The sequence below is a fragment of the Cervus canadensis genome, chromosome 1 (assembly GCF_019320065.1).
Source record: "Cervus canadensis isolate Bull #8, Minnesota chromosome 1, ASM1932006v1, whole genome shotgun sequence".
Classification (NCBI taxonomy): Eukaryota; Metazoa; Chordata; class Mammalia; order Artiodactyla; family Cervidae; genus Cervus; species Cervus canadensis.
Window position 1 is genome coordinate 22,942,275 of NC_057386.1, and position 27,585 is coordinate 22,969,859.

Consider the following 27,585-nt stretch of genomic DNA (forward strand, 5'->3'; position numbering starts at 1 on the left):
TAATTGTATATTGCTGATAAATACAAGAGTATGGGGACTCTCTCTATTAAACCCAGGACTCCGGCGAAATTGCAGGGAATTCATGGTCACGGGACCCGCCTTGGCCAATCACTCGTCTGGGCCTGGTAGAAAACAGAGCATTATTTGCTTTAATTGATTCAAAAACTCTAGAGGACTATGACCTGGACACCATGAGCCCCCCAGTCCTACATGCCTGCTCCCCATGCCCCGCTTTCTCCAGATAAGCTAAAGGAAGCTTTTCTTCATTCCCTTCACAGGAGGGGAGGTTCTGGAGCCCAGGAAACAAGAGAACTTAAGGGAGAAGCCTTCCTCTTTTTCAAATATTTTTAATAGAGTAAAGCTTTCTTTATAAGGCCAGCAGCATTCCCTGCCCCCTCCCTGAAAAAAAAAAAGCTGAGTGAGGATCTCAATATGGGAGGAAGAGGTAGTAGAAAGAGGTTTTCCCCTTTGGGAAAGGTCTGTGTTACAGTGCAATAAGGAAGAGAAGAGATTTACAATCATCAGCATCACTATCCCCAACCCACCCCCCAAAAGCAACAGATAAATCTTAGAAAATCGACAAGCACTCCTAGGCTGACACAGAGGAGTGAGATAGATAGTGAGGAGCCCTTTTGGGCCTCTGGCCTGTGGAGCTGTGAAGTCTCAGTTCCCTTCTCTGCCCAGCATTTGCAGCACTGCCCCTGCCCCTGTCTACCTACCTCCTCACCTGGAGGTATCGGGCTCCTCTATGACACCCCAGCAGACAGGGTCTAAGATACATATGCACCCTCTCAAGTCTCAAGCCTGTGTCTGCATCTATATCCAGAAACAGGAACAAGAATCAAGAACCAAGGTAGCCCCCAATTTGACTTAAAGAACTCTCAAACCTCAGGTCAATGTATTAGGAGGGGGTACTCCCCCCCACAGGAATGCCCTTGCCATTTTTGTCATTGTATGTATGTATAAATGAATATCCCCGACAAGATAGAATTCTCTGAACATGAAGGGGGTGCAAAAATAATGATCAGAGATGATATCTCATTTCTAGCCCCTGGGGAAATTGTTTTTATTTCTTTTCAGAAGTTAAAGAGAGTATGAACTTTAGGGAGTGCTGTAATTTACTGGCGGGAATGGGTACAAGACTCACGGCCCCAAGCAATTGGTGGGGAACTAGATCTCAAAGCAGAAAATGAAAAGTCGATCTGGGGTAAGATTTTTAAATAAGTGGGTCAGAGGGACCGAGAGGAGATGAGGCGATCAATCTTAGCCTCCTGACAGCTCCCTCCGATGGCATCAAAGAATTTGGCTCTTTGGGAAAGAAGAGGGAACAGCCGAAATTCCCCATCCCTTTAAAAGGCTTGGAGGTGGGGGGTATTAGCAAAAGAGAAAGGTGATTCTGGGAGAGCAGGGAAACAGATGGGAAATGGGGACAGAGGAAAGGCGCTGGGTTGGGTGGAAAGTTTTTCTGCAGAACTCCCACGGCTCCGGCCTCCCCTCCCCCTCCTTGCTCACTGCCGCTGAGCAAGAAGGAGAAGGCTGGTTAGCAGAGAAATGGCAACTCGGCTGGGAGCTGGAACTAGAAACTTTCTGACAGTGTAACAGCCGCGTGGGTGGTGGTAAGTATTCATCCGTGTGGGTGGGGGTGAGTGTTTAAAAAGGACAGAGAAATCTGAGGAGAAGGGAGGGGGTGGAGGAGAGCCAGGAGGAAAAAGGGGGAGCTGGACGTGGGGGCTGCAGGGACAGGGGCTGCAGACTCTGGAGGGCTCAGATCCAAGGGAAACTAGCAAACTAGCCAGAGACCGTTGTGTCCAGCTCGGCTCCAAAGAAAATAATTTTTGTCACTTGGAGGTGAGGATGGGATGGAAGTGGGGAGTAGGCACAGAAGAGTAGTTGTCTGTAGGTTGTGCAGGGAGGCCTGAGAGGGGTCTCCCTCCGGCCACCCCCTTGAGAAGCCCTGGAAGTTTTTTCACAGCCTCTCCAGCTGGCTGCAGGGTTGAGCGATTCTCTCCGCAACAACTCCGGCTGTCCCTGCAGGAAATACGGCTCTCTCTAACCCTGCTGACAGATTTTACGGCCAGATTAGAGAACAGCAGAAAACTTGGGTGTTAAAAGGGGCCAAGAGAACCTTCCTTCCCAGAGTCGCCACTTCCCCGCCCCCCTGTTGTGCTGTGAATCCTACTGTACAGATATTTTCCCCTCGACTTTGGCTGCTTAGCTAGGGGCTGAAATCTCTAAGAGAGAAGGGAGGGGGACACCAAGCCAAGGTGGCCCTTATTTTTCTTGTTTGCAATTCCAGTTTCAAGCCAAGGCTCTGTTTTTCAAACTCAAGTTAAACTTTCTGACTTGGCCTGCCTCTCTCCTGCTAGATAAATAATCAGTCCACTCTACATCCAGAGCCAAACATGGCGCTTCATCTAGTTACATCATTCAGAAAATGTTATTCAGGGACGAGGAAGAGAGAAAGATAGAAAAGAAAAACCCTTGAGCGTTATTTGATCCCAATCAAACTTTGCACGCTCTTATGCCTTTAAATTATAGCCTGACCCAATGCTAAATTGCTTGCTGCTTGGATGAGCCTAGTCCAGTTAAAACCCTACTTGGTGGTGGTGTGGGGGGCGGGGTGTAGAATTCAGGTTGCTTTTTTATTGTTATTTATTGTTGTATAAAGGCTATAATTACTAACCTTGGACTGCCAGGATACAACATAAAAATGAAAATCAGCCCTGGCTTTAAGGCTGAGGGCCTAGAACGATTCTCACCGACATGTCCCCCCACCCCCACCATCTCTACCACCAAATATATGCTCCTAATTAAGCAATGCGAGAGCATCGCTTACAATTAGAATTATGCAACTCTTCAGCAAGCAGCCATCGCTTCTCTTTCAACGAATTAGCTCCATATTTCAGCTTTCCTGTCTCCTAGCTCTTATCGGCTCCAGCGACGCGGCGGTGACATTTCATCTTTGACAGACCCTCTCTATCCTCGCTCCAATGTGATAAAACTTTTATGGAACCACGACTAAGAAATGAAGTTTTCCCAAGGATCGTGGAAACAGAGCGGCACATTAGCCTGGGGACCATTTTATGTACGCTTGGATCCATAGCTTCTCCCACCGTCCTCCCCTTACCCTGGCAGGGGAAATCAAGCAGGCCTCCTCTCCCTCCGCCCTGAATTTTATTTAGTGATTTAATTTCACTTTAGTTTTAAGGTTTGACCTGAGAAGTCTAGGCCTCAGAATTTTTTTTTTTAAGATTAATCATTTTCCTTTGTTTTCATTTTAGACCCAATGGTGGTTGGGCTTCGGGTCACGTGACGACTTCTTTGTAGCTCCGGAAGAGAACTGTGAAGTTTAGGTTGAAGAAGCAGTGATGGGCCAGATTTCTGTTGTTGTTGATGGGGGGGGGGGGGGCGGGCGGGGGGACAGCGAGGAGGTTGTGGCCAAAGAAGCAAAAAGACAAAAGGTCAATCAATGAGAAAAAATTGAGAGGCGAAGAAGCCAAACAGAAAAGACCTAGAGAGAGTCCCCTAGTCTCTCTTTGCCCCAAACTTGTTACTTAAATCTTAACTAAAGAAGTTGGCAGAATGTTCCAAGCTTGTGTGAGAAAAACCAAATAAACCTGAGACACAGATGGGGCGAGGTAGGGCCCTGAGCAGGGGATCATAAAAAGGCCAGGATAGGGTCTTCACCATTCTTCTTCCCTTGGGGAAATCTGGCAGTCAGCAGCCTGCTGCTCTGCTATCTAAATTGGACCACCAAGACAAGATAAAATTGATAACAGAAAGTTTATTCAAGAATTATATGACAGACAACCCTTTTAAGTAAGGAAAAAAAGTAACTACAGAAGAACAAAGAAAGTTCCAAGAGGGAATTAACTCTAATTCTACAAATTCAGGACTATACAGTGACAATTAGGAGCTGAGTTCATGCCTTTTAGAACTAATTACAATTGCTCATAAGTACAAGTTTAACATAAATCTATAGCTTTTTTCTAGAGTACAATAACTAAAATAGCTGGTTTTACATGACAGGGAACACAACGTCCTTTATAACAAGTAAATACTAAAAAAAAAAAAGTACAATTTTTTTCCTTTTTCCCTCATATAAATACATAATGTAGGGGGATAAATAATACAAAAAAAGAAAATATTTTAACAAGCTATAACCAATAAATATATATGAAAATGTTCACTAGAACACACGTTTTTTTGAGCAATGCTGGACTCCTGCAGGCCCAGGCATCTCTCACAGTTGTTTTTATATCCATTAAAATGTAAACTCTAAGTGCAACAAAAGTGTCCTGTCCAGGGTTGAGCAAGGCACTCAGGCCCAGCTGCAGCCCCCGCCTGGGACAGTTTGTCAAAATATACCCTGTTTTCACGTTAAGTCAAGAGAGCAACAGAAGAAAAGAAAAGTGTAGAACCTCGTGTCACCGACTGCTTTCTGTGGAGAGGGGGGGATGGACCTGGAGCTGAGATGGGAGGCAGCAGAATGGGCAAAACTTTAGTCCTGACAATTTGCCTGCCCTCACCTCCCAGCTTTGCCATAAAAGAAAAAATATATATATATATATATTTATAATATAGACAGCTCTTTCAGGATCTCTCACCATCCCTGAGCCCTCTGAAGACTGTAATTGATAGGGGTGGGGTATAGATATTAGTGTCCTAGAGGAGAAAAATATGGGACTAGAAATGGAGGGAGTGCCCAATCAACCTTCTCCTATCATGGGAAGAAATCTGAGGATTCAGGAAAGTGGGAGGGGGACATGCTTTGTGCCCTTGGTTTTGAAATGTATTTAAATTTTTTTTTAAAGGAGAATTGCCAGGAAAAAAAAATATCAAGATTTGGGGGAATTAACCACATAGAAGGAAGGTAAGTTGGTTGGTTGGCTGGTGATGGCCTAGCCATCTTGTCTGTTTTTTAAAATGTGCTTCTTTGCCTGTTTCCCTATCTCCTCTTCCTCTACCCGACTCCCTAGGGTGGAATTCCAACTGGATATTGCTGGAGGCCTAGGGTTGATGGGGTCATCTCCAATCTGCTGTAGATTCCTTTCCAATGGGTTGGCAGGCAGACTAAACAAGAGCTGCAGGACTTAAAAAGCAACCTCTCAGGCCAGGGGGAGGGGAAGGAGCTCCAAGCCCTTTCTTCCCGGGAAGCCTGGCTGCCATCTCCCTGCCTCCTCTTTCAGACCTCCCGACTGCACCCCACAACTCCACAGCCCCCGCCCCTCCTGGGTCTCCTCCACCCCAGGACCTGCCCCTCAGCCCTCCCTCTCCCATCACAGGTGTGTTAACTTGGGCGCTTCTTGGATTCTACCCTGAGGAGGAGGCGCATGGTGAGAGGAGAGGTCTGTGTAGGTGGGGTGGGGGTCGCAGGGTCCGTGGTGCTGGCTGGGGGCCATAGGGGGCGCCCCGTTGTAGTCCAGGTTCCCCGAGGGGTGGTGGGAAAGGTGGTTGAGGCCGTAGAGGGAGGGGCCGGCAGGGGGCGGCAACGGATCCGCGTAGCCGCCCCCGCCCACGTACACGGGGCTGCCCTGCATGGTGGGCGTCCCGTAGGCGCCCCCGTTGGTTTGGAGGACGTGAGGCTCGTAATCGGGCGCCGGGGTCTGGGGATACTTCTGCGGGGCGCCGCAGCCTTTGAGGGGGGGCTGGTAGTTGGAGGGCAGCGCATAGGCATTCTGGTGGGCTTTGCCGAAGGCGGGCGGGGACGGGCTCTCATAGCTGGGGGTCATGGAGTGCAAGGCGTTCATGAAGCCGGCCGTGGACTGCATGGGCTGCGAGGGGCTGCCGGCGGGGGAGGGGCCCCCCGAAGACGAGGCCAGGCCTTTGGCCTTCTGGTCCTTCTTGTATTTCATGCGCCGGTTCTGGAACCAGATCTTGATCTGCCGCTCGCTGAGGTTCAGCAGGTTGGCCATCTCCACGCGGCGCGGCCGGCACAGGTAGCGGTTGAAGTGGAACTCCTTCTCCAGCTCCACCAGCTGCGCGCTCGTGTACGCCGTCCGCGCCCGCTTGGAGGCCGCAGACCCGGGGGGGCTCTTGTCCCCTCCCCCGCCGCCGCCCCCGCTGCCGCCACTGCCGCCTCCGCCTCCTCCGCCGCCGCCGCTGCCGCAGCCTTCCGCTGGACCCGAGGGGGAGGGGTGGGGAGGGGAGAAAATGAAATAAAAGATAATTACTGAACACGCCGAAATTGAATGCATCGTTTCTTAATAAATCCAGGCCTGGACTCGGAGCCCCCGCCGCCCTCCCCTTCGCGTCCCCGCCTCCTCCTCTCCACCGTCCCCCGCCCCCACCCGCCGCATTAGCGGACACTCTATAATAGTGGCATTTATTAAGAGACCTGTTCTCCTCTCACTGCCCCAGCTTATGAAAATTTGATCATGTCACGCAGACAGAGCCGCATGGCCATTTATTTAGGGCTGGATTTTCTCGCACATGCTTTCTCCCCCCTTATCCCTAGTTCCAGGTGTAGAAGACACTCCTCCGCCCTCCACCCCGCCCAGTCCTGTGGCCCAGACAGGTGCTTGAGGAGAGCCCCTGGGGGAGTCTGGACATTCTGGGCAGGGCACGGAAATGGGGGGCGAAGAGGCTGCCGTGCCTGGAGGCCAGGACCGCGGGCCGCCCGAGCGATTGTGATTAATACCCACAGTAGTAATACTTAATAATCAATCGTTGACGACTCTGCGTCTACTGGCAGCGTCTAGTGACTCTGCGGCCTTGCAAAGGGCTGAGGCCGAGCACCTGGCCTTCTGGACCTCTCAGAAGTTCAGGTGGAGGGGGGGCAGGAGGAAGAGGGTGCTGGCGGGGTCAGGGGTCGCCAGGTGGTGGCGGGGTACGGGAAATGCGCCGCAGCTGCTGCCGCCGCGGGGGCGCCTAGGGGCTGGGTGCTAGAATAACAGTGACATTCCTGGCCGGGACAAAAGCTGACGACGACGAAGCCAGAGGAGCCGGTACCTGTGCCAGGGGAGCTGTTTTTCAGCTTGGACGTTTGCCTCGACTCTTTCATCCAGGGGAATATCTGTTTGGTGAGGGTGGAGTTGGAGCCGGCACCGCACTTGGGGGGGCCGCTTTTGCTGGGCCCGCCCCCGTTACTGCTGTTGCTAGTGGTACTGGTAGGTGCGGCGCTGGGCGGAGGCGAGCCGGACGGGGCCGGCAGGGGCTCCGAGACCAGGCCCGGCCTCATGCAGCTGCCGTTGAGTTCTTTGCTCTTGGCGTGCGGGGCGGCGTTGCCCAGGGACTGCAGCGAGCACGCTGAGCGCTGGTAGTCACTTTCCAGGTGCGTGGCGGCCTGGAAGGGGGGCTGAGGGGGACCGTCGTAGCCGAAGCCATTGCTGCCAGGGTATGAGGGGTAGCCTCCGAAGAGTGCGGCGGCGGTGTTGTCGTAGTAGGTGGCTTTCTGCATCGCTGGGCGAGGCCCTGGTGGTGGGTGGCAACTTGCAAGGGCCTGATACCCTCACGACCGGACATTGGCACCCCTGGGGGTCACGTGGCACGCCGGACCCCCCCCCCCTTTCTGCCCCCCTCCTCCCGGGATCTGTTCGTAGCGGTTGACCTGCGGGGTGAGAGAAGAGACACGGGGAGAAGAGGACTGGGGCTCGAATCCATCTTAGGAACTGAAAAGGGAACTGACATCAATAGGGTTTTTCTTCTCCCCCACCCAACATCTTCACAGCAGATGCTGAGGCCACTTGCTTGGCCTGAAATGGATTTTTCTTATATCAGTGCTTTATAATTTTAAAAGAAAAAGCCCATCAGTTTTCATCTTCACTTAAAAAAATAAGGACTCCACTCCTTTGGGAACTGCCTGGATATAGAATCTTACTATGGCAAGGGCCACGGCTTCTCTCCTGCCTGCCTACTAGCCCCTGACCTCTCCTCTTCCCTCTCCCTACACCCGCGCCCCCCCCCCCAACTCTGGGATAGGGTGGCTCAAGGGGGGGGGACTCCAAAATAAAAGCATCATCAACACCCTCCTCTGAGCTGACAGGCCTCCTGCCTTTGCCTCCATCTAGGTTCCTTTCATCCAAGCAGAGTCTAACCTGGAGAAAAAAAACCTGAGGCTGAGGATCGCTGGAAGAGGCAGCAGGAAGAAGCAAGTTGAGCAGGGAACCTTCTGGTGTGAGGGAGCCTCTCCTTACCCTCCCACCTCAAGCAGCAGCAGCCTGACCCAAAACTTCCTGAAGATTTTTAACCTCCAGAGCCAGTGGAACTGAGCCACCTCCATGGTCTTTGCTGCAGGTACCACCACCTCCAGTCTGAGTGTTTGCTAACCAAGTCTGGGATCCCACAGCCAGCGGCCCCCATGGGGCCCCCAAATGGAACAGGATTGTTTCTTTGGTGGGACTGGTTGGTGCTGTGACCATTTGGCTAGATCTTCCCCCACTCTCTTTTTTCATCAGGCATAATTTTTTTTTACCCACCCCTTTCCTTGACAGTCTGCTTCCTTTGATTTTTCCAAAAGAAGAAAAGAAGAAAGAAACTGGGTAACTGCTGGACTTTTCTATAATGAGATGGGAAAGTGTTTTCTAAAACAGAATTTTTTTCCCTAAGAAAAAAGAAAGTAAACAAAGCAATCTAAGCAATATTATCTGGGCTGGAAACCGGGTGCCTCTGTTTACTGAAGTTCTTTGAGGACAAAAAAAAAATCATTAGTTTAATGCAGGCTTTTAAAAGTGTGCTGGAAAATAAAGGTTCAAGCTGTCACAGGATTTTGTGTATTTCTTCCGAAACTTCTGACTGCATCCCCCCAAGCTCACCAAATCTGTCTTCTCAACTCCTCACCATCACTTTTCATAGAATCTTTAGATTGACCCTCTCTTCTGACATATGAGTTTGGACTAGTTAAATCTCATTCAGCCCAGCTGGTCAACTCCAAGAAAAACTAAAAATAGGAAAATAAAATAAAAAGGGAGTCCAGGTGATGGAAATCCCTCCCACACATAAATCCCCTTCTTAATGGCACAGATTTATACTCAAAAGGGAGCCGGGTAACTCTGAGTTCCGATTGGTTTCTGGGAAGAATTTGTTTCTGGGAAACATACAGGGGTCTGCAAAGCAGCAGGTCCTTCCAGGGAGGAGAACTGGAGTTCAATTGACCAGGCTGACCCAATCCCTTTATTATTATTACCATTAGCCTCTGATGACTTAACCAAAATTAGCTTCGGAGCAGCCCTGGTTGAAGGGGGAATTAATTAACAGGCATCAGTTGAGTTTGTTATTAATAGATAAGAGAATGAAATAAAAACGTTGGAGGGGGTTGGCTGGCTGGGCCCTGGCTTTATTTAGTCTAAATGATTGTTACAGCAGTAATGATGATGATGATGATGATAGTTATAATAAAACAATAATTTGACTAGACGCCTGGGGCCGAAATTCCTGTCGCTCCCCCTGCAATGAACTCACAAACCATCGCAGGAACGAGGCCAGGCGAGTGTGGGAAGCAAGAAGCTAGAGACGTGATAGGAAAGAATGGAGGCTCCACCGGCGGCGAGAAAGGGCCGGGAAGGTTTGTGGATGGAGTTAGTCCCTGGCTGCCGCTGTCGCCGCCGGGCTGTCTCGGCTGCTGCTGCCATGGTGCCTGGCGACAAGCTATGTTGGCCCAAGGAGGCGAGCAGAAAGCGTTCAGGACGCAGAAACCGTTAGCGGCGGCAGGTTCCAAGCACACCCAGCCGAGGACCAGCCCTAGGGCAGCAGCAAGTTTGGGCGCGGAAGGTAACTAAATTAAAAGGCGCCTTAGCAACTCCACACCGGGACTTTGCCAGGCCCGGCCGGCCGGAGGGCGCACACAGAGGCCCAGCTGATGGGACAGCGAGAAGAGGGAGAGATGCCGAGGAGATCCGAGATCTGGGGATCCAGGAAAAGGGGGGTGGCGTGCAGTTCTACCAAGCCAAACACGTCTATTTCCCTTGCCTCCATGTTGAAAAAATCCAGGCTCCATATGGTTTCTCGGGAGAGAGGGAGGGAGGGAAGGAGACGGTGGCTCCCGGCTTCCCCCCAGGGTCTCGCTGGAGAAGGGCGGTGAGCCACCCCAAGAAACCCACCTTTCCAAGCAACCCCCCCCCAAAAGCTTGGGAGAGTAACAATAGCTGGGAAGACCAGGGAGAGGGGCTAGGCCACCTTCCAGGACTTTAAAAAAAAACAAAAAACAAAACCATAGAAGAGAAATAGAACAAAAAAGGAAGAGAGAAAAAGGTTAGGCTCTTCTTAGCAGCCGGGCAAAAATTCAGTCCAGATCTGGCTGCTGAAAGAAAAGAGAAGAGAAAAGGAGAGAAGCAGGAAGAGAGAGGGAGAGGGAGAGAGGGAGGGAGGGAGAGAGAGAGGGAGAGAGAGAGAGAGAGTCGCTGCGTGGAAGGAAGCTTAAAGCTTGTGAACTCTTCTTGAACCGAGATTGGAGTCATATGGGCCATAAATCATTGAGACATACTCTCCGCCATTCACAAACTGATAGCCTATTTCAGTCCAGCTTACCTTAGCCACCGACGAGGGGAGAACAGGCAGACATAATATATATTCACATCGAGCCCCAGCGCGAGCGGCAGGCGAGAAATCTCCCCTCCTTGAAGGCAAAGGAAAAAAAGACCACTGTTTAAAGCGGCGTCGCCCCCCTCCCCAATAGCCACCCCGGCTGGGGAGCCCGAGGGGCAGACCGGCCGGAGGAGCCGCTCGGCGTCCGCTTCAATTCACTCGGCTTAGGAGCGGGGGTGCGCAGGAGGGAGGGGGTAGGGGAGCGGGGAAAAAAATAGAAGACCGAAAGGTGCTCGGGCGGCTCAGCTCGCCGAGAATCCAGCTCCAGGCTCCGGCGCGGCCAAGCCACCACAGTGCGGTTGCCCTATAAGACTGGTACGCCCTACTCTCCGTAACAATGGCCTCTGCTTTTGCACAGGGAAAAAAACCACACAGACACACACACTCTCACACACACACACACACACACACACAAGCTCACACACACCCCCACCTCTCCCCCTTTAGCAAGCTTAGATGCCTGATAAGGAAGGAAGGTGATGGTGGTAATGGGGGAGGGGGGCATTTTGAACGCCCCCCCCCCAGTTTAAAAAAAAGAGTGAGAAAGCAAAGAAGGTAGAGCTTTTAAGTTTTTGTTTTTTAAGGACAGGTAAATTTTTAAATTCAGATTTTGGTGGGGGAGGAAGAGGAGCGCAAAAAGACAAGGCAAAGCTGGTGGAGTTCATAGCTCCCCACCACCACTAGTAAACCATTCTGTCTAAGCCGAGAAGTAGCTTGGGAGGCCCTGGCCTTGTGGGGGTGGGGGGATGGTTCCTGGGTGCCCCTCTGCATTCATTTGCAGTGGGAACACTAGGACTTTTTTTTTTTTTTAAGTAGTTTCACTCTTGCGGGACTGGTTGCTGAGTCTCAGCAGTCTGTTTCTTCTCTCCCCCACACCCTCTACTCCTCTCTCCCGGCAAATCTCCTGGCCCAGTTTCCAACCTGGGGTGGGGGGACCAGACCTTTCTTTTCCAAAGCCCCCTCCCATTTTTGAGAACAGACAACAAGCGGTGAGTGATTACTTCAAAAATCCAGACCATCTTGGAGGGGAGGGGGGTTGAGGAGAGAGTAACAAAAGGAAGACCTTGTGTTTAGCTTGAGTTCCAGACACTGCTGGCAATAGAGAGGCTGTAACAACTTCACGAAAAAGTTTCTGTTAAGATTCTCACCTCCGGATAGGCAGAAGGAGCTAAGAGGTGATAAGGACATTTGTACTTCTAAGAAGATTCGAAGAGCCAGCAAAATGGCTTAATTTTAAATGCACTGGCAAAAGAGATAAAGGATAGTTATTTTTATTATTATTATTGTTCAGAACAAATCTGTTTACTTCTCTTAGCTCTGCAAGATGTAGGACTCTTGAAACAAGTGAGGAAAACTACAAAAGCTCAAGTTGTCTTAGAGTGTGTTTTAGAAGGGCAGGGAAAGGCTAGGAGGCCTGTAGGAGGAAGACAGGAGGCAAGAATGTAGGTGTCTGCAGATTTGGGGCGGGGGTGGGGAAGAGCCGTTCCTGGTGGAAGAAAAAGACAAAAAAAGCACCAGGACTTTTCCAAAAGCAGGAGTGTTTGCAACTTGGCAGAACTGCTGACTCCGGGCTTAGAGGATAAAATAGAAGTCCAGCAGTTTCTCTCTTCTACGAAGGCAGCTTGGAAATCTTGTTCTCTTAACTCTGCATAGACAGAGCCAGCTACTACCCTGTGACGTCCTAGTTACAATCCTTGGCTTTTGCTTTTTCCCATCTGGATGGACCAGGAGAGAAGGGACTGGGAGAACAAAGGTGAGAGATGGTTTCCAGCTATTGTCTCCCTTCCAGGAGAGGGTGTCGGTGTCTGGCGAAGCTTCCCTCACACCCCATAGCTCCCCACTCACTGGCTTTGCTTTGGGCTGAGAAAGGGTCCTACTGTCTACTCTCATAAGGTGTGGCCCCTGGCCTCCTCCAGTCCCCACTTCTTCAGGCCCACTAAGTCAGGCTTACTTCATGGGCTGGAACAGCCAGTTTCCTGGGGCCCTGCTGAATTGGAGTGGAGAGGGGGGACTCTGGCCTTCCTAACCTCCAGCAAGGAACCGGTTGAAGAATCTCCTACTGTGAGGTCCCTAGGATCCTAATGCCTGCCTAGAGAGTTGGTGGCTGAGGGGGGTGGGGAGGTGAAGATGGAAAGTGGAAGCCATTTTTCTATGTTTATTAGTAGTATCAAGAAAAGAAAATACCCAAGCTGGACCCACTGCTGGGGCTCAAGCCAGGACCCTCAGAGAAAACAGTCAAGGCTACAAAGAGTCTGTCGTGAGATCTCCAGACCCTGGTTAGAGACCTGTTGGATTGGACTTTATGTAGCCCTAGGCCTGGTGGGTCAGTGATTCACTCACCGAGGCTTCTAGAGGTTTAAGAGACCAGCACCTTTTGGATCTTTTTTAAGTCCTAAAAAGTCAAGAATGTACCTGAGACCCTCCAACTCTTCTAGCTGTTACTGCCACTAGAGAGAGAGAGTCATTGTGAAATTAAGAGAAGAGGGGGACCTGGTCACTTGTGGGACCTGCACGGCTTCGCCCCAATGAATAAAGGGAGAACCCAGGGACATCCAGTCAGTTGCGGGCCTACAAGAGGATCAGCCTGGAGCTAAGCCGAGGGCAGAGGAGTTTTCCAGACACAGCAGTGGACCCCTCCCCGCTCTGAGCGTGGATTCTTGTGGTCCCTTCTGGCTACACAAGGAGGTGAAGTGCAGTGGAGTGGGAGTGAAAAAGAGGGCTGGGAGAAAGCAAGCTAACCTGGAGCAAATTTTCAGAGGACATGCACCCCCAAATACAGTAGGAAATAAGAGTAAGGACTTCTTAAGTAATTCTGAGAGCAAAGCCCCTTCCAAATGCTTGAGACACAATTAGATCCCAGTTTGGTTTCCTTCTGGACCTTATTATTCCTTTCCGGAGATTTCTGGCTGGCAGATAGCCCCTTTTGGGGGCTGGGAGGATGGAGGATGAATGGTAGAACAGCAGCTCAAGGGCAGCCTTTCCGTCTGAGGTACCTCTGCAGGCTAGAGACCTTCCAAATTTCAGGGGACAGAGTGGGGCAGTGAGGAGCCTGGGCAGGAAACTTGGGGTGGGAATCACCAGCGGGGTTGGAGGGAAGACTTTGAGGTCTAGAAAAGGAAGAGAGAGGGATTTATCATCCCTGATAGTGAAGTCCTAATTTAGGGGGAGACTAGAGAGAGGAGAGGGAACAATCTCTTCCTGGATTTCAAGCGGGGAAATTTGGGCAACTTACCGTATGTGTATGTGTGTGTCTGTGTATGTGAGTGTGAGAGAGAGAGAAATATTTTTTTTTAATTTAAGAGATTAAGACACAGAAACCTTAGAAATTAATAATAAAGGCAAAAATCAGAGAAAATGCCCCCCCTTCATAGACATTCTTTCCTGTTTCCCCAGAGCTAGACCACTCACTCCCCCACTCCTAATCCATACCCAGTACCAGGATACCGGGCCCTTAAAATCTCCCTGAGCAATCACTGGGGGGCCCATCCTTGGAGGCCATTGGAGATATCTGTTTCCCTCTGCGCCCAAAAAATCATCAAAGAACAAACGAAAATTCTCCTCTCAATAAGGACAAACTGGCTAGTTCCTTTAAAATCGATTTCTGGTATCGGCTGTGGGATGTCCAAGGGATTTTCCCCACCCCCGCCCCAGCCTAGCCCCCAGCTCAGCCAGCCCCAAATTTGACTATGCCCACCAGGCTCCCTGAGAAGCCAAGACCTGGGAGTGGGGGCTGGGGGTGGTGAGGTATTTAGCAATCTCTTTCTGGCCTTGTCTGGGTTCTGGGTCCCTCACTCTTCCAGCTTCACTGTCCAACTTTGTGGCCTCGGAGAGTCGTGAAAAGCGCGCGCGCGCACACACACACACACACACACACACACACACACACACACACACCCCTGAATCTCCATCTCTTTTAAATATTAATAAAATTTCAAAGACTGGGGGGGTGTAAAATGGGAAATGCTACTGCAAATCGCTCTTGGTATTTGGATCCCGAACTACCACCTTTCTAAGATGCCTGAGTCGGTAGGAACAAAGGGGCAGAGGAAGGAAGATTTCCCGCCTGGGCGGAGGCCGGTGTAGACCTGGCTCAGTAGAAGCCGAGATCGAAAGAAGAAAAAGGCCGAGACTGAAGTAAATTCCGAGCTGAACTCTCCCCTAGCCCCAGGTGTGGGGGCGAGAAAAGGAGGAAGACAAAACAAGGTTCCCACAAGGGCTTGCAAAGTCTGCTCAGTGAGCAAGGAGGCCGAGCCAGCGCCCCTATGCCGCGGACCAGTTGGGTATGAGCTCCACTGTATCAGGGGTCCCGCCTCACCTAGTAGCTCTGTCCCAGCCTGACAAACCCCACCCCTCCGGATGGATGTTGAGACAAAACGTGGGCAAGGCAAGAGGGGGAATCTTGGACAGCTGGGGGCCTGGGGTCGGGGATGGGGGTGTGGGGAGATTGCTGGGGAAGGAAGAGAGAAGCTGGCAAGGGAGGAATAGGGCCCAGGGAGTTGCCGTGAGGGACTGACTGCGCAGGTCTCTCCTGACAGATCAGATGCCTCTCTCCCACTGACCTCTGTTTAGCAGACAATAACTCACTGGATTAATGACCAATCAGTGGAAGGCCTCCCGAACTGCCTCCAAATATAAAACTCCAAAGTCAGAATGGGATAGGCCCAGAATCTGGGCCTCCTGGCCCTTTCTTTTTTTATTATTTCTCTCAAATAGGGTTTGGGGTGAGACTTTAAGAAGTCTCGGGCAAAAACAGACATTTCCTCTTGGGATTATCTGGCCAGGAACTCTGATTTCCAGAATCGCCCCCAAAATGAATTTGTTTCTCCTCTCTTCTCACTTCTTCCACCAGAATTCATATCCCTGACAACACTTCCTAAGGCATTCTGGAAGCCTCCCCTCCCCTGCTAGCGTCCCCATATCCCTGATCCTACAAGAAATCTCCCTTCTCACAGCCAGGCCACTTCTGAGAAACCCCCACTTCTTTTGAATTTTATCTTTTTTTCCCCAGTTGGGAGAAGAAATGGAAAATAAGAGCAAGAAGACAGGGGTCATCCACCTTGCAGGACTTCTGTCCTGGCTTCCCTGGGAGGAGACCTGGTGTAATGCCATGGTCCCCTGTGTCCAAAGGCTCAGGGGGCAAAGTGAGGCTGGGAGTGGTGATGGTGGTCTGCTGTCTCAGAATCTAAATTCTGAAACCATAATTTGGTCCCTGGGCTGGCATTGGAGGGACTTCAAAAGCTGTATTCCCAACAACTCCAGCCTCAGCTCTGAATCCTGGCAGAGAAAGTGCTTTGCTCTCTGAGGCTGAGCCCCTCCTTCCCTAGCTCCCCTCCAAATGCCAATCCCGGCCCAACCCAGCCAACTAGCCCCTCCCACTGTCTTCTATCTCCAGTGCTCTAGGCTTGGGCTTCTTCTCTGCTGAGAATAAGGACACCTTCAGGAGGAGGAATAGTCCAGATTCCAGTGATTTCCTCGCATCAGTCTGAATAACCATGCACTCCTCTGGACACATACAAACTTCATGTATACTGCAAATATGCATGCACATAGTGACTTTTATACTCAAGATGCCCACAGAACCCCAGGAGCAACAAAAAGGAGTTGCTCCCAAGCACTCAAGGTCAGAACTTGGAAGAACTCAGGGAGTGTCCTGCCCAATGCTGCCACTGCCAAAGAGAGAAACTGAGGTCCAGAGCCAGGAAGTGGCTTGCCTAAAGTCATACATAAAGGATAGGTTTGAGAGTCAGGAGGCTTGGATTCTAGGTGGTCCAGATTGGCTGTGTAATCTGAAGCAGAGACTTCACGGGACCTCAGTTTTCCCCATCCCTAAAGCCAGATCACATGTGTGGAGGGGAGGGCTTGGGCTAATGATCTTCCCTTTTGAGCTGACAGTTTGTGGTTCTTTTGTACTGATGTAACAGTGAGTGACAATAAGCAGTCATAAACTGATTTCAGATAATAATGGGCACCATCTCATCCAAAATCAGACTATTTCCTCTTGGAATTTAAATGCTTACACCCCCACAACTGAGTGCCAACCCAACTCCTGTCCCCTCAGAGACTAGTGCACTGATTTTTACTGCTATTATGTGTCGGGGGTCGGTTATTCTCCACCTTCATCACCAAATCAAAAGTACTATTTTCAGACATAGCAACCTGAGTGGTAAATAATTAATTTGTGTAATTAGAGGAGGAAAGCTTCAACCTGGCAATTTTTAACCAGGAGTCAATGCACCCATTGTACCAGCCTGGCCTTCTCACCCGACCCCCAACTCTGCCCACACACCTACCAGCTTCCCCAACTGCCTCCCCCACTGGGAGACCAGCATTCCCAGGACTACCAGCCAGGGTTCATGGAGTCAGCCTCTGTTCCCTCCCCAACAATGTTCCATTCTCTGCCTTCTCCCCTACAGAAACCGGTCTGCCTGCAGCTGCCCCTCGCAGCTAGCTTTTCCCGACCCCCTAAAGCTGTGCTGGGCTCCAGGTACAGGCTCTCTGCTCTTGGGACACATGTAATCCACCTCCCAGCTCAAAATGCCCCAACAATGCAGCGAGTTTGCATTTCAAGAAACTCCCATTAATATCAATTTACTTCACTGAAACCTCGGGTTCTTCATCAAGTTGATGATTTATGATAAAATCAATTAAATTACAGCCACTTAGGGCCCAGCCGCTTCCTCTCAGATTTCATTGGTGCGGGGCCCAAGTGTCTGGTGGAAAAATGCAAGTTTAGCTGGAGGCGAGGAAAGATAATTCTGCGGCTGAGAAAATTTAATGCAAAACAATTTCCAGGCAAAGCCCAGTGTCTGGACAGAAATGCAAGAGCCACCGGTTGGCTGGCCTGCGGAAATAACTATCTGGGGGTCAAAATATTTTTCTCCCACCCCCATCATCCTGCATGGCTCCTTTCCTCTGGTCCCCTTTGTGCTCACCCGCCCCCCTCCCAAACAGAGATTTTGGGGGAATTTGAGCAGTACTAGTGGAGCCCACACCAGCCTCAAACCACCAACAGCCCCTACCACTTCAGGCCTTTTTCTCACACCCCCCTTCCCAACCCAGCTGTGCTCACTAATTCCTTAGTCTCGCATGGCAAAGTTAAAGGTTCAAAGTGAAGATCAGGCGGCGTGGGCAGATGACACAGAGGGGCCAGGGACCAGGCCAAGTGGGCACTGCTGTGTGTGGCTGTGGGAGGAAAGAAAGCACAGGCTCAGGAGCACTCCCCCATGGAGAGGGCAGGAGGCAACAGAGAATGCCCAGAGCAACCAGGTCCTGGGTACCCAGACCTGAGAACGCCAGGTCTCCGTGTAGCTGCCGGTGTGCTCCCTTGTAAAGCGATGCTGTACCCGACAGACCCCGACCTACGTGTGTGTGCCTGCACACTCTCCTTACATCTCACATCCTGCCCCTGCCAAGAGACAGCTCCCACCATTTCCCCACATCTGGAAAAATAAATCCCACCGAATCAACCTGGCATCGCCTTCCACTCCAAAGAGAGAGGCTTCTCCCGCCTCTGCTCTGTTTGGTTTTTGGTTTCCAGAGGAGGCAGGGAGTAAACACAGCTTCTCTGAAGCCATAAATCACCCCGTCTCCTACCTTCTCAGTTTAACACCCGTCCTTAGCGCAGCCCCTTGTAGTTTCAGCTTCAAATAACCCGCGAGGTGCTAGTAGGCTCTGCCCATGGTGGCAGCTGGACTTTGGGAGCAGGACCCAGCCCCCCGACCCCAGCAGCTGCCCCTCACATTTGCCGCACAACCCGAAGCTCCCAATTCCCCTGGAAAACTCCGCAGCTTCCACCGCCCTTCCTGAGCCCCAGCGCTCCCCAGGCCCTAGCCGGGTCCTGTCCACACCCCGCATTCCTGCACACCGGCCCGCACCCTCCGCCCGCCCTCACTGCCTCTTCAAACTCGCCCCCATCTCTGTCTCGCGCCGATCCGACTGTCCTCCCAGACCGGGGCGCGGGGATCTCGGGCACCCCGCTCTCACCCTGAGCCCGGCCCGGAGCCCGCACCTACCTGTGCGGTCCTGCTAGGGCGCGGGGAGCGGCAGGCGGCTGGCCGGGCCCGGGTCCCGGGGCGCCAGCGGGGGCTGAGCGGCCGGCAGCATCCCGGCCCGCCGGCCGACGCGGGGAGAGGCCCGGAAGCACTCCCCCAGCCCGCCTGCAGCGGCCGCCGCTTTGTTCAGCCCTCGAGGCGGCGCGCGGCCGGCCGCGTGGGGCTGCGGGAGGCGGGCGGGCCCAGCGCGGAGCGGGGTCGAGGCTTCGAGGCGTGAGCTGGCCGAGCGGCCTGGCGAGAGGAGCGGCGACTGCCAGGGCGCGGGGAATCGGGGGCGCCATGGCGGAAGGCGGGCGCGCAGCGGCTCTTCAATGTCACCGGCGAAATGGGTTCCATATGTCCGGCCCGGCGGAGGAGGGAGGGGAAGGGAGAGCATTCTGAGCAGGACGGGACGGGAGCATGGGGGGCGCGACGGGGGAGCCCAGCGGCGGCCAGGGGAGGGACTGGAGAGGCGAGCAAGGTTTGCGTTTTCCATTTTCCCTGGAGTTGTCTAAAGCTGCTTAGGCTGGTGGAAACTTTCCCTTTTTCCTTTTCTTTCCAGAAAGATGGAGAAAGATTAGGGAGGGTAGCATCCATGCGTTCTGGCCAGGGCTTCAAGGGAGAAGATGTGGATTGGAGGTGAAAGGGAAAGTTCTCAGGCTGCTGGAAGATCAACTTCTCCCTGCCCCTGAAGAGGGAAAGAAGAGACCAAACGCAGGAGGGGGAAAGAGGCCAAGGAAGGATTCCCAGGGTCCCGGTGCGAGAGACTGACACAACCAGCAGCCCACCCCAAGGTGGGATTCTCTTTGGGAAGATTCCAATCTTTAAGTCACTAAAGATGGTGGTGGAAGAGGAGTTTGAAGTGCCCAAGACACATCTTGGCCATTCCCAACACCAGTTCCTACCCCAGCTGCTTCACACCTGATTTAGCGCCCCCGGGGCCTACTCTAGAGATGCTGCCTCTGGGATGGCCTCGGCTTTGGGCAGCTGCCTGTGAGAAAACAGAGAGCCTGGAGGAGCTTCCAGACCCTAAAGTCCTTTCCTCAATGCCGCCCATCCCAAGGGGATGGGCTCTTTCTCTGCTTGTCTCTATTTGTTTTTCTCCTCTCTCTCCCCCTCCCTCCCTCTCTTTCTCCCTCTGCCTTTTCTAACCATCTCTGTGGTCTCTGTCCTTTCTCACAGTCTTTTTGTCTTCTCACACTCTGCTTCTCTCTTTGTCTTTAGTGAATTTGAATTGGGCTTTGCTAAGGACTTCAACTTCGGAGTGTCTCCAGAAATCACTTCTGGACTCGCTTAATAGGCTGGCCTCTGGGCAATGTGGAGCCCTTGGTCTCAGGGCCCTGTCCTCTTGGGGGTGGTGGGGGGGACTCACCTTTCTTCCATGGAGACATCTTCTACAGAGAAGGGGGCCAAAGTGAGTGGTTTCCTTTCCACTTCCCTTCTCACTTAACTCTTGTGTATGTGCCTATCCAAGTTGGGGAGTGCCTTCTGCCAGGACAGCCTCCCTGCCCCTCTGAGTGGCCTTTGTCTCCATTCTCCCTGTCATCCTCTCCTTGGGCTCTGCCTTGACCTCCCTCCTCAGAAAGGGAAACTGCTGCTGCTTCTCTTTCTGGGACCCTCTCTTTTTTCCTTCTAACTTTCTCTCCTCATCTAACTCCTCAGCTCATTAAAGCATTGGCAGCCCAGCTTCGTAAAGGCACAGGGATAAACACTATAATTATATACACAAAAGTGGACTCCAGCAGAGTCTGGGGAAAAGATAAGAATCAGCAGCTTTCCTAAAGCCCCTTCTATCAAATACATTCTGCCCCATCTCCTGAACAGCACAAAAGCCAATAGTGTGTGTGTGTGTGAGGCAGGGCACTTCATGGCTACATGAACCAAATGTTTAAAAAACAACAAACCTGCTGATCTGGAGGGTAGGCCTGTATGCCTGGATGGAAGGCATCAGGCCTCACACAGTGAGATTTAGTAAGGGGCTGGAGACGGACTAAAAGATAATGGTAGAGAGGGATGCTCTCCTGCTTTTGTCTCCCAGGGAAGAGAAGAGGAGGGGGTATCCCCAGGGCCAGAAAAGACAAAGACCTGAAGGGGGCAGAAAGAATGGAGGGGAAAAGAAGGGGGGTGGCGGATATCAGGCCTCCACCGAGACAGGGGGCGACAGCAGAAAGGGGAGTTGGAAGCACAGGGGCAAGGGCCTGTGAGGTTGGCTCTCAGCTCTCCTCCGAGGCTCTGGCCTGTCCCAGGGAGCAAACCCTTCAGCCTTCTTCTGCTATTCCCCACCCTCCAAAACAGGCTGAGCTCAGAAGCTACTAGCACCCAACTGTTCCCTTCCCCCTGGCTCAGGGATTCTAAGACTTCAGCCTCAATCCTAAAGCACTGGATTGAGGGTGAACTCGCCCTCTCCACTTTTACCCCTGCCCCCATCACTTCCCAGGTGAGGGAGAAGGAAATAGTTGCTTCCCACATTGAGGGGTGGGGGGCTTCTCCAATACCAAGGATGGGGGGCCTGAAGGGTCTTGAGCCCCCTATCCCTCAGGTCTCTCTGCTGCTCCTCCAGTCCTGCCCACCTCCCCATGATCTCCAGCCCTGTCAAAGCTGCCCTTGAATCCAGTCTCTCCCCAGCTCCTTTTAGCAAGACCAGGTAACGCCCCCACCTCATCCCAGCCTAGGGTCTTGGCCTTCTCCTTCTCCTTCTCACTAAACCCTTTTCAACCCAGACTCCCAAATTGGGAGGCCTCACCTACCATCCACCCCAAAAGCTGTCTGTTAACAAGGACAGGGCTGAGTGCCCACTTGGAGCAAAGCATGGGAGTGAGCTCCTAGGTGGACTGGGGCCTAAGCAGCCGCTCCAAGGCACAGCTGATGCCATGAATAATTAACACCTGGGCGCGGCATCACTCTAATTTTCCTGCTCAAAGGTTTACACTAGCAGGCAGAGTTAAGTATCACAGATAATAGTGGCTATAAAGTCAGTTGGCCGGGCTCCAGCCAGGGAAGGAGATGCTAGCAGCCCCAACCGAACTTGGCCAAGGCTCCCTCTGCCTCTCATCCATAACAACTTTGGCTGGGGGCGGGGGGCAGTGCATAACATCCCCAAAAGCCACCTCTGGCTTTGCTCTCAACCAGCAGACCCCTCCCCAATGGGGAGGTACTGTGACCTCTCCCCCTCCCAATCTGTACCCCATTTGCTCCCTCTTTGGATGGGGACTTATGGAGAGGAACACACCCTGTGTCCTGAAATGCTCTCCAACTTTCTGAGACCACCTGGAAACATTTCTCTTCTAGAAAAACTTAGAGAACTTTCCCCTCCTTTAGCCCTCAATACACAGTCCCTCACCGCTGAGGAAACTTTCTTTGTTTCAGGAGGTCGAAGGAAGGCTACTAGGGTGTGAATTCACTTCCTTGTTTTGTTAGACAGAAGGGTGGGGAGCCAAAGCTTTCAGCTTCCCTCCCTGCCCTTCAGCCTCTGCCTCCATTGTCTCCCCCAGCTTGGGTAGCTCCTATCCCACCCTCAACACTCTGTCATACACGTCAGTCCTATAGGTTAAGCTTGAACACTATAACCAAATCCCTTCAGCCCCCTCCAGTTGCAGAGGACTTCTTTTTGGTCCCCATGGATTGCAAACATCTTTGCCTTCAACTTCAGTAATTTCTTCTCCTGCCTCCACCTCTCTTTCCCCCAGGCTCCTTCTGCCTTCAGAGTTGGGTTCTTTACCCCCGGCAACATCGGAGCAGCCAAACTCCTGGAGGGGAACTGCTGAAAAATGAAGCTCTCTCTGCTGCTGCAGGAATGTTGGCTGTTATCAGGCTCGCAAATATAATTTTTATATTAGGTCGTGGTCTTTGACTGGGTTTATATGCCAATGAGGCATTTCTAGTTTACCAAATTTATACAAATCTCGCCTTAATTGATAATCACAGATGCTGTAATTTAAGACCTCCAGCTATAGAGCTTTCATATTAACTGCTGATATATTACTGTAAATCGTCTGAAATAACCAACTCCTGGGAGCAGAGCAGAGAGAGAGGAAGTGCCTCCGAGAGTGACTCTTTCCCGGCCGCAGAAATAGCCCAGCTTCCACATCATTTTCTGTGAGAAATGATTTATCGAAGACATGGCCATAAACAACACAACTCGCTCACAAACACACGCAGACGCGCACTCACGCACACACACACACACACACACACATACACACACAATGGCTGGCATGCCGGCTGAGAAGCTGACACCCATATTGCTATAAATCAAGAAAAAGGTTGGAGGAGAGGGAGAGGGAGAGAGAGAGAGAGATAGAGAAGAGGAATATTCCTAAAATCTCTATGCAATGCCTCAATGGGTACAAACACACAGAGCACCATGTGAAGAGAAATGGCAGGAAATGAAGATGGCTATTTGTCACATTTTACGACAATAACATTAATAACAAACAATAAATTTACATGGACATATAAGACGCGGTAGGTAGTGAGAAATCCCTTCTACTTACAATACCCCAGCCCGCGGTGTGGCTCCGGCTGCGGGGCTGTTTTATTGCTGCCTCCCTCTCTTTTTCTCTCTCTCTCCCTCTCTCTCCCCCTCTCTTTTTTTTTTTCTCGGGGTACAGGCTTGTTTTTCAAAGGACAGTTGAATTGCACGTCAGAAACAGGGAGACCGAGCCTGTGATTTTCCTGACGAATACATATCTATTCTGCAACCTCGGCATTAATTATTTAATGAATCACGTGACCAGGAGGGGGAAGGGGGTCTTTCGATTTCAGGCTCAAAGGACCACTATGACCTTCCCCTTCAGGAGGAGAAATTTTCCTGTGAAATAGGTTCCCCCCAACCCACCAATGGAATAGTAGCCAGTTCTCTTTCCCACATTCATATCTGTATCTGCTGTTTCTACACTTCCTAACCAGCATCCCCCCCAGACACACACTTACCCACAGCCCACCACTTCTCTCTCCCTTCTCCTCCTGCTTCTGCTTAGTTTGTGAAGGTGCAGAAATAGTCTGCAGGGGCGTCTGGGGGGTGGGGTGGGATGGGCACAGAGTCCTTCTCCAAGCCCCTGGATTTCTCAGCATCCAGTTCCTCTCTCTACATCCTTTAACATTAACATTCTCCCCAACTCTATTTTGCCCTCACTCCCAGGGTATTTTAGTGGGGGCATACTCCCCCTCTTCCTTACATGACCAACAAAATTTCTAAAGGGACCAGCTTCAAAAGAAACATTTCATAGATCCAGATTATATGTGTATAAAGAAGGGGGTTTCTGGCTTTAATTCTCTTTTTTTAAAAATCTTTTGTGGTACCTTTTGAAAGGGCAGAAAAGGGACAGGGTGAAGAGATGACTTGGGAGCTTCCAGAGTTGAGAGTAACCACAAGGGGGACTTTTTTTCCTTGTGTTGTTACTGTTATATGGAACCAAATTCTACTGAGAATACGCTCTAGAGACAAAGACCTGGACTAAGAAGATTCCTACACAAAAGAAGTGGGTGCTCAATCTCTGGGTACTTCTGTCACACCCTGCCTCAGTCCGTCCCCACCCCCAACACACCAGTGAAGATAGCTAGAGGTTTGAACTGGAGGGGAGGAGAGGGAAGAAAGAGGCTTTGAAGTTGGCCTGACAGCCCAGTTTCTATTTTCCAGGTGTTAGTACCCCCCATGCTTCCAATCAGCAGACAATGGAGACAGATCAATAGGAAAAAGATGAGGGGTTTCATATTGAAGGGTTAAACACTGGTGCTGATAGAAGAAATCCATCCCCTCTGCCTAGAGAGAGAAACATACACAGACTTCTTCATCTCGGTATAAACAAAACAAAACATCCTTCCAAACCTTCACATACAGCTTGGCGCCAGAAGGAGCAGACCAGATATGACCAGAGTCCCAGAATCGAATCGGAGTCTTTGGCCACGGTGTAGGATGGGGTTGCAAAGGGAAGCAGAGAAGACATTCCTGAAGGAGCCCCTCGCCCAGCCCACACTTCCAGCCTTATCTTCAGCAGCTCTGGGGCAGCCGCATGGGCCGGCCGACAGGAAAGAACAGATGTGGTTTGGGGCGGGGGCAGGGGGCCGAGGAGCGGCCAGCGGTTTGTCTGGAGGGGTCTCAACCGAAAGCAACTCGAGGGGGAGAAGTTGAGGACCCAGGTGCCCTCACCACCCCTGAAGAAACGGTGTCTGGGTCCAGCAGGAGCGGCGGCGCGCGCCCCGGCCGAGCACTGGGCCGGCCTGATCCCCTAAGAATACCGCTCTCAACGCTCGGGTGGGGCGCCGGCTGGCCCGGGCTCTGTAGGGGGGTGATCGGCTTTGATTGTGCAGATACAAAACGCAGACTGGTATTGAATTCAGCCGCGCGCCCGGCTCCAGCGAGGGCAACTCCCTGCAAGGTCCTGGCCAGAGAAATCCATTAAAACTGCCCTCCCCCCAAGAAAAGCAGGCCACTAAAGTCTAAAAGAAAAATAGAGGGCGGGGGCGGGGGTAGCAGAGAAGAGAGGAGAGAATATGCGGGAGCATGGGAAGACACCAATCTCAAAACTGGTAAATTCATTTTAAGGACGAGCTAAAGAAAAGCCAGTGACACGGAGGCACGCCGGGCAGGTTCTGTTCAAATGCCCACACTCTTCGGATCCTGGGAATGTCCATGTTCAAATAAACAAGCGCCGGGGCGCGAGCAGAGAGCTTTCTTGCTGCCGATAAAGCGAACGTTTATACTGTGAGAAAGGCAAGATTGATTTACGAATCTGAACGCGCCGGTTTTATGGCCGATCACAAATCCGTCAGCGCTCAACTCACGCTGGGAAACTTCCCAACTCCGCTTTCCAACCAGACCCCCCTCCCGGGGCCGCCGCTTCCATGGGAGACCCACCACGGGCGCTGGGGCGGCCCCAGCGGCAGCCAGCACAGGCTGGTCCGGCAACCCCACTCTGCCCTGGCGGGTGCAAAGAGGAGGGGGCATGGGGGTGCCGACGAACTGGATGAAGAGCGGTCCAAAGGTTCCGAGGATAGAGGTGGCCGCTAGAATTGTAGAAGGTGAGCCCAAGGGGCTGGGGAGCCTGCCGGGCCGCGCTCAGCTCTACAGAGGTTGGGGGTCTGGCAGTGAGGGTGGGGGGAAAGTCCCTCGATTCCCTTTTGAAGGAACCCCAGCCTTCCCTTTCCCTTTGGTGGATCTGTAATCCTCACGTGTCAGAAAGTAGGTTGTAAAGACCCAGGTGACTAGATCTTTGTCACCTGAGCCTATAGAGGGCTCACAACAGTTTATCTGCTCTGAGGAGTTATGGGTGCACATCTCCCCTGAGTCCCAAATATTTTCATTTCAGGAGAAGTCCAACTTGCCTTTCTGCTGGCTCCCTTTTCTTACCAAGGCCACCAGCCCCTGCACTTGTTAAGCCACCCAGGGACAAAGGAGAGGATGCCAACCAACGCCAAGCCAGTTATTGCTTGTCTGAGACAGCCCCCAAGACGTAGGAGACAATTTACAAAATGCAAACCAACATCCCACATATATCCCAGCAAGGTTCTGTTTCTCCTAGTCCTAACCAAGGGAACATTTCCTTTTCCCAGCTGGAATCTGTCTGTCTCTCTCTTTGTCTCTATCCCCTCCTAAGAGGATGGCTGCTGGTATAGATTTTTTAAGATACAGCAAGTAGAATTCAGATTTGGAAAGGCTCTCTGTTGAGTTCACATCTTAACAAATCCTCCATGCATCTCTTAAAAGTTGTTGGAAACTTTGGTTAATGTGGCACAGCTGTCCCTGGAAATGATCAGACAGCCTACACTGACCCTTCTCCCATCTCTTGCTCCTCTGGTGGGGAGGTACTCTGTGGGCACTGTGAGTCACTGGGGTGGGATTGAAGACTGGGGAAGGGGATGACAGTGATTATAGAAATAGCTTCCTAAACAAAGGGACTTCAGAAAATGGGTCAAGAAGCTGTGGATTTGGAGAACAGACCTTGAGAGATAGCAACCACAACGGGGCCCTCTCTCTCCTTAGGACCCAGGGGCTTGCTCCCCTAGCTCTCTGAAGCCCCTGGACCTCTCATATCTGTCTCCCTTTGTCTTTCTTCCCTCAGCCCCCTCCAAAGGGACAGGAAAGGAGGAGGGGTGAACTGGACATGGATGGAGGGGTGAATCTGCCTGAGGAAAGGAGCTCTGCACAGGAAGAGAAACCAGCACCCTACTTCCCTCCCCCAGCTGAGCTTTTTTTTTTTTTTTTTGCTTATTTTCTCTCCAATGGACAGTAATAGAAAAATAATCCAGAAACTTCAAGATAGAAAAAAAAAAAGGGTTGGAGTCTCGTGGGGGGTGGAGATGGGACATGCAACAGCCCAAGGACCCCTCGATGCAGAGGTGTGACTTTCCCTTCTGGGCAGGAGGCAAGAGCCAACACAATGTCCAGTCTCAGAGAGGTCAAGGGGCTTCCGAGGTCATTTTGTGGTTCTAATACTGAGCTAATCGCCTAGAAAACGTGGCCTCTCCATGAACCCTCTCTCCTGCCAGTCTCCTACTTCCAAACCCTCAGTGAGTCCCAAGGAAGAAAGGCCAGCACATTCTGGTCTGAGGCAGAGTCTACTGGCTCCTTCACCCTCAGAAGCAGGGCCCCTGAGCGGGGAACAGAGTCCCTAAACCAAGACAGCAAAAGGAAAGCAAACTAAACTCTGAGCCTTCAGGAAAAAGGGAGGGGGCAGAGTCGAAGAGGAAGATTCTGGCGTCAACGAACCTTGCCTGCAAGCAGAACAGTTTCCTGCTCCAGAGAGTAGCAAATGTTTGTCCAGAATCCCAAGCTAGACACAAAAAGAAAAACTGAAGACATCCACCTATACCCCCCAAAACTGCCTTCCATTTTTCCAGAAAGTAGCAGTGACAACAACTCACCGGTAAACAGACCTGTGGGATACCAGCCCCCAGGGTAGACATGCAGAGTTATGGAACTCACAGGCCACATGTACACCTCAACTCAGTACACACACACACACATATGCTGGGGCTCCCCAGGCCCTGCTGCATTTTCTAAAACCAGAAAGCACTTCTGAACTGCCTCCCTATC

General features: G+C 51.7%; 1 protein-coding gene and 2 long non-coding RNA genes across 14 annotated transcripts in view; 2 read left to right on the plus strand and 1 right to left on the minus strand.

Annotated features, from left to right (window-relative positions):
• Positions 1-415: 415 nt before the first annotated feature.
• LOC122442862 lies at positions 416-6,011 on the plus strand. Of its 4 annotated transcripts, XR_006269820.1 has the most exons (6): positions 416-1,616; positions 2,923-3,085; positions 3,282-3,353; positions 4,815-4,873; positions 5,286-5,336; positions 5,875-6,011. It is a non-coding gene; the product is annotated as an uncharacterized LOC122442862 (long non-coding RNA). The 4 variants fall into 4 exon arrangements; XR_006269817.1 differs by having other exon boundaries at positions 2,923-3,353; XR_006269818.1 differs by lacking the exon at positions 2,923-3,085 and having other exon boundaries at positions 452-1,616.
• The window catches only part of HOXB3 (homeobox B3), a 54,750-nt gene continuing 30,929 nt past the window's right edge, over positions 3,765-27,585 (minus strand). For 4 of the 9 annotated variants that reach the window (XM_043470476.1, XM_043470471.1, XM_043470506.1 and 1 more), the window contains 3 exons: positions 10,465-10,552; positions 6,952-7,549; positions 3,765-6,118 (listed from right to left, as the gene is read on the minus strand). In XM_043470476.1, coding sequence (XP_043326411.1) covers positions 5,280-6,118; positions 6,952-7,399 — 1,287 coding nt within the window. In that variant the 5' untranslated portion in view covers positions 7,400-7,549; positions 10,465-10,552 and the 3' untranslated portion in view covers positions 3,765-5,279. Of the gene's footprint in view, positions 6,119-6,951; positions 7,550-10,464; positions 10,553-18,533; positions 19,148-19,923; positions 19,943-23,044; positions 23,375-23,483; positions 23,501-24,378; positions 24,979-27,585 lie in introns of those variants that run through there. The other 5 variants (XM_043470491.1, XM_043470503.1, XM_043470479.1 and 2 more) reach the window with 5 other exon arrangements.
• On the plus strand, positions 7,137-8,700 carry LOC122442888. Its single transcript, XR_006269821.1, has 2 exons — positions 7,137-7,273; positions 8,010-8,700. It is a non-coding gene; the product is annotated as an uncharacterized LOC122442888 (long non-coding RNA).